The following is an 8,180-nucleotide window of genomic DNA, read 5'->3' on the forward strand; positions in this document are numbered from 1 at the left end:
AAATCCAGTTTTGTACGATGACCCACAAAATAGTATAATATAAAATTGAAACTTCAGGCATTCAGGAAATAAACTTTAAAAAATTAGTTTTGCTTTTTGTTGGGAGTCCGAGCAAGAAATAAGTGAATGGGAGAAGGATTTGTCTTTACTAACCAACAGCAGGGTGACAGGAAACTGACAGCATGGTGTGACTGAGCCTGACCAGTGCGAGCTCAGTCATGGAATTTCCACCAGCTTCAGGAAAACATTAGTGTTGGGTTTGAGGCATCGCCGTCGGGCACTCCATGCAGCAGCCCCTCTCAGGAGAAAAAGCATTTAAAAAGCATTTAAATTGAGAAAGTGCCGCAGAACATATATCCCAGTGACCAGGGAACCGCTTGTGTGACCGTGCAGGGCTCAGAAGGTTTGGCTTATATAACCTAACACAACAAATGTGAGGGAATTGGATACGTAACTACAAGGAAAGGGAAAGTGAACAAAAAAACCACAAACATCTATTGATTTAGATGGAAATGAGAAGCTGGTTTTCAGCCACCCGAGAAGAGGCCCCATCCGGAACTATGGCCATAAACCCCTGAGGAGGAGCGCAGGGCTGGGACTGCCCGGGCTGGAAACAAAGGCAGGAATGCCTTGAATTCCCACAAACTCCGCAGAGCCGCAGCGTTTGCTTTCACTTATCCCGACTAACAGCAGAGCGAGCGAAATCTCCCCGGACGACGGCCCTCAGACGAGTCCTGAGGGCACGCATAGCTCAGCGCCTCAGCCCCGCCCCACCCCCTGCGCTCGCCTCCCTCCACCCTCCGCTCCATCTCCTTCCCGCTGCTCCTTCCCCCTCCTCCCTCTCCGTCTCTCCACCCCGACGTGTCGGCGGGCACGTCCCCACCGCCGCAGCCCGCCCGCCGCGCGTCAGCCGCCCGGGCCGTATTTAAGGCGGCGGCCGCCACCACCCCCGCCCCGCCGTCACAGCCGCGCTTGGGTGAGGACGCTCGGTAGGTGCCATCGCCGTGGCGGGCGGGGATGGGTGCGGGAGCCGGGGGTGCAGGGCAGGGGGAGAGCGAGAAGGGGTCCCGCAGGCGGTGCTGATCCCACAGGGGATGCTGGTCCCGCAAACCTCCGGGGGACGCGGTGGAGCAGGCGGCGACAAATGGACAGAGTCAGCTCCACGCCGCCTGCTCCGCTGAGACCCCCCGGGCCGGGGTGGAATCTGCACGGGCCTGGGATGGAGATTCCAGCCCTGGGATGGAGTCCAGCCGCCGTGATTTCCTCTCACAGCCCCCCGTCGTCCCTCCCTCCATGCCCTTGAGCCTCCGTGGATTAACTTGCTTCCCGTAATCGGTGCGTGCGGCCCCAGGGAGTGATCCTGCAAAGAGACTTGAGGATGGGCTTAGGGCCGCGTTTCAAATACAGATTAGTGGACCACCTACCATTCTCTTGTTTCTTTGAGGGGTATGGCACTCTTAAAAGGAAAAAAAATAAGTGTAAGAGACGTGCTTGAGTGGGTGGCTCTGATCAGCCTTGAAGTGCTTATAGTGCTTAGGCAGGACTTGGCACATGGGGAGTGCACTGCAGGGCCACGCTTCAGGAGGCTCCTGCACAGGAAGACTGACGTAGCTTGCTTGATTTTTCCTAAATATGGGCCCTGCCGGCTTCCTGGCCCTCCCCTCAGCCCCAAAATTTGCAGTCTTTACCTGCTGCTCGGCTCGGCTTCCCATGCTCTGAACGAGTCGCTGCCTGTTCAGCACAGACAGTCGTGTGGTGTCTGTACTTGCATGCGTCTGTGCAGCTGCCCCTGCCCTGGGCTCCTCAGGCTGCTCCCAGCGCAGCTCCCAGTGCAGAACCGTTTCCTGCGAAAGCGTGGTGGTGGTGGCTTCCACGCAGAGACGGGGATGAATGCACAATCCTTTGTCATCGTTGTGCAATTTCTGCACCCCCTTGGCTCTCAGAACCCAACTAACCAGGATGCTGGGCAGCTGCAGCTAAAATGTGAGGGTGGGAGAGATGGTAACACCAGACTCCAGCCATCTTAATGCAAAACTCTGCAGTTCCACTTCAAAACAAATTAATGAAGTTGATGTGGAGGCTCATGCTGTCCTAAAAAAGGGCTTGCCTAAGTGTTGCACAACTTGAGCTCTGGAAAGGCTTCCGGGCACAGAATACCAGTTTTTCAGGGTGAGAGAGCAGAGAGTGCCAGACTGTGCTATGCTTAGAAGTACTAAAATGGCTTCCTGAACCGAAATGTAATATGGATGGCCATTTAGAACATTCTGCTGCTGCTGGAGTGCCACCAGCCATGTAATATAATCAATGGCTGTCAGGCTCTACTTGAGGCAAAGCTAGGGTGAGCTTGAACAGAGGATTGTCACCAGTAATTCAGTTTTGCAATCATTTTGTGGCATACAGTCAGCATTGCCAGACATTTTGTTCATGTGTTTTGTATCCATTTTCTTATCATCCTGGAATAAAGTCTATCTTGCTGGATATAACTATTTTGGTATCAGTAAAAGCTCCAAAGCTTACAGAAATGATGTTTCTTTCCTTTCAGCAGTGCACCATGTCTCTCAAGGATCAGCTCATCCACACTGTCGCCAAACAGGAGAGCCATGCTGAAAATAAGATCAGCGTGGTTGGCGTGGGTGCAGTGGGAATGGCCTGTGCCATCAGCATCCTCATGAAGGTAAGTGTCAGGCTTGGGAGGAAGCAGCAGAAGAGCCTGAGGCCTAAAAGAGGGGCAAAAAAAGTAGTCACCTGTTGCAGTCAAGGTGGTCACGACATAAAGCAGAGACCACAAGCAGTCTCAGTTGGTAACACTTGGCAACAGTTGATTAATGAAAATGGTTGATCTTTTATAAACAACTTTCCAGTTGTTTACCCTTCTTCTACCTTAGCTATTGGCCACAATAATTCAATACCATGCCATTGGTGAAAAGTTATTCTGACTCCACCTAACTTTCTAAAAATGCTTCATCCAGCTGCAGAATGCTCTTATCTTCCTTCTCTCGATCTCCTTGGTTACGGCCTTGGAGAAAGCTCCTTATCATCTTCTTCTTACTTCTCACTCCTTTAGCTAACAGGCCCGCTGCTAGCCCCTTCCACAGTCACCCTTATTAGATGAACTTCTGGTTATATAATCCTTTTTTAGGCCTGCAATGAAGCAAGTCTTCAAGCTATTGACAGAGAACAAATAGCTGCAGTTCTTGTAGATTAAGTTTGCCTCAGGATCAGGCAGAATGTCCTTTATGTATCATTTTAAGAGTTGCATTTACCTTTGTGGGACTTGAAGACTTCCTTCTAAGTAGGAATTCTCTTAACACTCTAAATATACAAAAAGATTGAGAACTGAGGATTATTTTGTCTTGAGCAGAGCAATGGAATGATTCTTTGCAGTGTAGTGTGGAAAAATTGGTCCTTGACACTCTGAATGACTTGTGTTCTGCCTTCAGTTATCATACTGAAAATGCTGTGGTTAACATCAGGCTTGCTTTTCTTGACAGTCAAATAAGTTGCATATGAGTCACTATTAAATTATTCTTTGTTATTGTCCTGCTTAATTGTACTCCTATTTCATGCAGAATGTGGTTATGAAAAGTATAGTGAACTCAAGGAAGTGGATATCCCAGGGGACTAATTGAAGGACTCTGGGAAGAACTGAAGTGTTAGAGATGACCAAAATTGTTTAAGTAGCTTTTAAAATAATTGTAACTTCATGGTTTGCTGAAAGAGGCAGCAAACTCACCACTGCTCTTGGTCTCTTGTAGGACTTGGCTGATGAGCTTGCCCTTGTTGATGTGGTGGAGGACAAGCTCAGAGGAGAGATGCTGGATCTCCAGCATGGCAGCCTCTTCCTTAAAACTCCAAAGATCGTCTCTGGCAAAGGCAAGTAGTTGGCTCACATGTGCCCATTGTTTCTAAATGGAGGTAGCCACTTCAGGTCTCACAAGGACAGCCTGTCATCCTAATTCTTGGTGGGAAAGCTCATGGATATAGTATTCAGCTGACATTTTAAAATATACCTTCTTATGGCCAGTCCAGCTAAGAATTTTCTTCCAGTGTTCACTACTCAGTACAGAAAGATGGATTTCTTAAGTACTTGTGCACCTTAGAGAACTTTATTTCATGACAAATTAACCCCTGAACTCATTACTGCTTAATTCTGATAACTTTTAGTGGCAGCCTTGAGTAGGGCAAAGGCTTAACCAGCTCATACCTTAATTACATTTCCTACAGGTAGTAGGTTATGAGGGCAGAGCCTTCTTCCTCTTCTACACAGCACTTACCCTGCATGCCATCCCAACAGCCATCCCCAGTCCCGTTTGTGGCTGAGAAGCGAGGAGCAAGGCTGCCTGCAGCTGTGTGTTAAAATAGCAACGTGCCTCAATGTTGTGGCAAGAACCACTGTCTTAAAATTAAATTTCATTTTCTGTAGAGGCAAAGTCTAGGCAAAATTACTAGGCAATTGCTGCACACTCAGACTTGAGAATTTGAGATCCCAGTGCAGAAAGGAAGTGAGAACTCCTGTTCTGAACCATGTGTAGCAGAGGTCATGTTTGACACAGCCTTTTGTCTGCAGATTACAGTGTGACTGCACACTCCAAGCTGGTCATTGTCACTGCTGGTGCCCGGCAGCAAGAAGGAGAGAGCCGCCTTAACCTGGTCCAGCGCAACGTGAATATCTTCAAATTCATCATTCCCAACGTTGTTAAATACAGTCCTGACTGCAAGCTGCTTATTGTCTCAAACCCAGGTTTGTCTTGTGCTGCCATAATAGGATTTGGCTTAGAGAATAGTCTTTCTTCAGTAAGGTGGCATTAGTGCACAGGCTTTTAGAAAATACTTGTGCTGGGGAAGAGAAGGCTCTGGGGTGACCCTGGAGAACCTCCCAGTACCTAAAGGGGCCTAAAAGAGAGGTGGACTTTGCACAAGGGCATGTAGTGATAGGACATGGGGCAACTGCTTTAACTGGAAGAGGTAGCTCTAGGTTAGCTATAAGGAAGAAATTCTTTTATTATGAAGGTGGTGAAACACTGGAGCAGGTGGCCCAGGGAAGTTCTGGATGCCCCATTCCTGGAAATGGTCATGGCCATGTTGGATGGAGCTTTGAGCAACCTGGTCTTGTGGAAGGTGTCCCTGCCCATGGCAGCGGGTTGGAATGAAATGACCTTTAAGGTTCCTTTCAACCAAAGCCTTTCTATGGTATCTGTATAGCAAAAAATGTCATCTTCCCTCTCCAGGCTCAGCAGTTTGGTCTTCTGAGAAATAAACTTGGGTTTTCAGACCGAGTGATCTTGAGCACACTAGGGTCACTGATGATTGCATGCATAGCATAAAGGCAGAGCTGAGAGACTGTTCAAAATAGTCATTATGTGATATTAAACAGTCATTATGTTAGCCCACTGCAGTGCCTGGCCATGGGCATGGCTTTGTGCTCTGTTCCTGAAACTAGCATGCAGGTAAAATGCTTACAGATGAATGCAAGGTACCATCCTCATTATCAGTCTGCTCATGAGTGGTGTTTGTTGTGCCCCTGTTCTGCTCACAGTGGATATTCTGACCTATGTGGCCTGGAAGATCAGTGGCTTCCCCAAAAACCGTGTCATTGGGAGCGGCTGCAATCTGGACTCTGCCCGTTTCCGCCACCTCATGGGAGAAAGGCTGGGCATCCACCCCCTGAGCTGCCACGGATGGATCGTTGGAGAGCACGGAGATTCCAGTGGTAAGGGTGAAATCAGGGTGGCTGTTACACAGAAATCCCTGATGCTGTCTGCCAGGGCCACCTTGAAAGGCTACAGCAAAACATTGCTGCAAAACCTCTGCACTGCAGCACCTTAAAAATGCAAGTTCTGATTTAGGTCATTTGCTGCACAGAGTAACCCTAGATGATCTATATTTGACCTGAATGACTGTGCTTGGAAAAGGTCGTTACTGTAACCTGAGCTGGCTAAACATTTCCAGGCTAGATTGTTCACGTAACTCCCAAAAAAACCCCAACTGAAGCAGCAGGAGGATAAAGTTCTCTGCAAGGGCCTCTCAAAGATCTGCACCAGACTTACTGGCAGTCACTCAGCTGCCATTCCTGGCATCTCTCAATCACTGTATATAGGAATTGCCGAGGCAAGTCTGGAGGACAGGAGAAAGCACTTTTTCCTTATTTAACCTGTACTTTTCCAAGCAGCACCAGAGCTGTGCTGTCTGCTTCCTGACACCCACCAGAATGCACTTGGAATCAATTCTTACTTTGGGATAACTTTGCAAAATGCAGTGACTGTCATTTCAGTTTATACTGCCCAGGTATTTCACATGAACAAACTTTGCGACACTGTGTATAAATGCTGATGTGCTCCTAGGTTCTCAGGCTGCTGTTTAGGCTGTCCTTGTAGGTCATGCTATATTTAAGATTATAGGTAAATCATAATGATGTGTTGCAGATTAATCCAGCTAGATCTCACGTTAGCTGGAAAAGAACTGAGTATTGTGAGGTAATTAATCCATGTCCAACTCTCAGTGCCTGTCTGGAGTGGAGTGAACGTTGCTGGCGTCTCTCTGAAGGCTCTTCATCCAGACTTGGGAACTGATGGAGACAAGGAAAACTGGAAGGACGTCCATAAGCAGGTTGTGGACAGGTAAATACTGGCTTGGCTTTTTTTATAAATTTCAACACAAGAACAATCTCTTGAAAAATCTCTGTTCTGCAGTAACCAGATCTAGAATAGCTCAGTAGCCCCAAATGCCAGGATGCAAACATAATGGAACATGAAATATTTTAAGGAGTAATATAGTTAAGTTTTCATTATTAATAAACTTTAAATTAGAGAAGAGCTTAAACTCTGAGGCTTCCAGTGTAATTATGGGGACTAGTGTAAAATGCAAATGGAATTATTCACTGCTGAGTTCATTTTGGTCCTGTCAGAAAATCAGTCAAGCTTCTGATGCTTTCAAATTGATCTGGAGACCTCCAAAAGCCTTTCTGACAAACTCAAAGCAGTGCAGTTGATGGTACTTGTTCTTTAATGAGTGTTGTGTCTCTGCAGTGCCTATGAGGTGATCAAACTGAAGGGGTACACGTCCTGGGCTATTGGCCTTTCTGTAGGAGACCTAGCTGAAAGTATTATGAAGAATTTGAGAAGAGTCCACCCCATCTCTACCATTGTTAAGGTGAGCAGCCCCTTGTTCCTAATTTTTGTCTTACTGAGAATTAAGTATGTTTGGATTCTGAAAAACAGCAATTGCTTTCTAGTTAAATTTCAATTAAATTTGGTTTCCTGATAAGATATGAAATATACAGAGATACATAAATTCTAGCCTAACAATCCTTATGTACCTTTCAGGGCTTGCATGGAATAAAAGAAGACGTCTTCCTAAGTGTTCCTTGTGTACTGGGCAGTAATGGCATCACTGATGTAGTAAAGATGATCCTAAAACCTGAGGAAGAGGACAAATTAAGGAAGAGTGCAGACACACTGTGGGCAATCCAGAAGGAACTACAGTTTTAAACCTGCCCAAGCAGTTTTTGGGTCTTAGCAGTTTAATGGGTTTAGTGGTTTGTCTTACGTTGCACTTTCCAAGTAAGTCAAATCTTTCAATGTATTATCTCAACTAGAACACACAAAAAGCTCAAATCTGAACAATGGAGTTTCCTGAAGATAGCATTAGGAAACTAATCTAGGGTTTTCCCTGTTCACAGACACCCATGTTCTTAGCCAGAGCTAGATCACCTAGTCAGTCTTGTTCAGTGAAGTGGTATGACAAATCCAGCATTCAAAGCAGCATTGCCTAAAAAACCCTTTGCCTTTTCCTCTTGTTTCATGTTGGTTCAAAGGAATAAGGATAATTGCTACACAATGTGAAACCAAAGACATTTCTTGAAGTTAAAGGATTGTCAAGCCAATTGACCAACCTTTTCTGCCAGCTGAATTGCTTAAATATTTCACTGTTGATAGGTCCAAGTGTATTTTCCTAATACTGCTTTGGAATTTTTGTGGGTATTTTTTTCTTAGAGAACCTTATTTTTGTGTACTATATCAGTCAAGCTGTAAGTTCTGTCTCCAGAGCATGTTTAAAAAATGTTATGGTTTCTATGTGCAACAAGACAGTGACTGTCCAACTGTAGTACCAACTACAACACCAAATAAACCACAAACTGTTATTTCTGTCTCCTTGTTTTTCTTAATAGGGCTTTGTCTCCA

General features: G+C 46.1%; 1 protein-coding gene across 2 annotated transcripts; it reads left to right on the top strand.

Annotated features, from left to right (window-relative positions):
- The first annotated feature begins 890 nt into the window (after window positions 1–890).
- Window positions 891–8,140, top strand: LOC132074297 (L-lactate dehydrogenase A chain). 2 transcript variants are annotated; one of them, XM_059474001.1, is made up of 8 exons: window positions 891–989; window positions 2,543–2,674; window positions 3,756–3,873; window positions 4,568–4,741; window positions 5,537–5,710; window positions 6,500–6,617; window positions 7,026–7,149; window positions 7,323–8,140. In XM_059474001.1, the coding sequence occupies exons 2-8, from the start codon at window positions 2,552–2,554 to the stop codon at window positions 7,485–7,487; spliced, it is 996 nt and encodes a 331-aa protein (XP_059329984.1). In that variant the 5' UTR covers window positions 891–989; window positions 2,543–2,551; the 3' UTR covers window positions 7,488–8,140. The 2 variants fall into 2 exon arrangements, with proteins under 2 accessions (XP_059329984.1, XP_059329985.1); XM_059474002.1 differs by having other exon boundaries at window positions 965–989; window positions 2,546–2,674.
- Window positions 8,141–8,180: the final 40 nt, after the last annotated feature.

This window comes from Ammospiza nelsoni, chromosome 6 (genome assembly GCF_027579445.1).
Source record: "Ammospiza nelsoni isolate bAmmNel1 chromosome 6, bAmmNel1.pri, whole genome shotgun sequence".
In the NCBI taxonomy this organism is placed as follows: Eukaryota; Metazoa; Chordata; class Aves; order Passeriformes; family Passerellidae; genus Ammospiza; species Ammospiza nelsoni.

Excerpts from the sequence above, each read along its gene's own strand:
- LOC132074297 (XM_059474001.1), top strand. The coding sequence starts at position 2,552 with ATGTCTCTCAAGGATCAGCTCATCCACACTGTCGCCAAACAGGAGAGC. Across the intron at positions 2,675-3,755 it reads CCATCAGCATCCTCATGAAG|GACTTGGCTGATGAGCTTGC; the intron begins GTAAGTGTCAGG and ends GGTCTCTTGTAG. Across the intron at positions 3,874-4,567 it reads AAAGATCGTCTCTGGCAAAG|ATTACAGTGTGACTGCACAC; the intron begins GCAAGTAGTTGG and ends TTTTGTCTGCAG.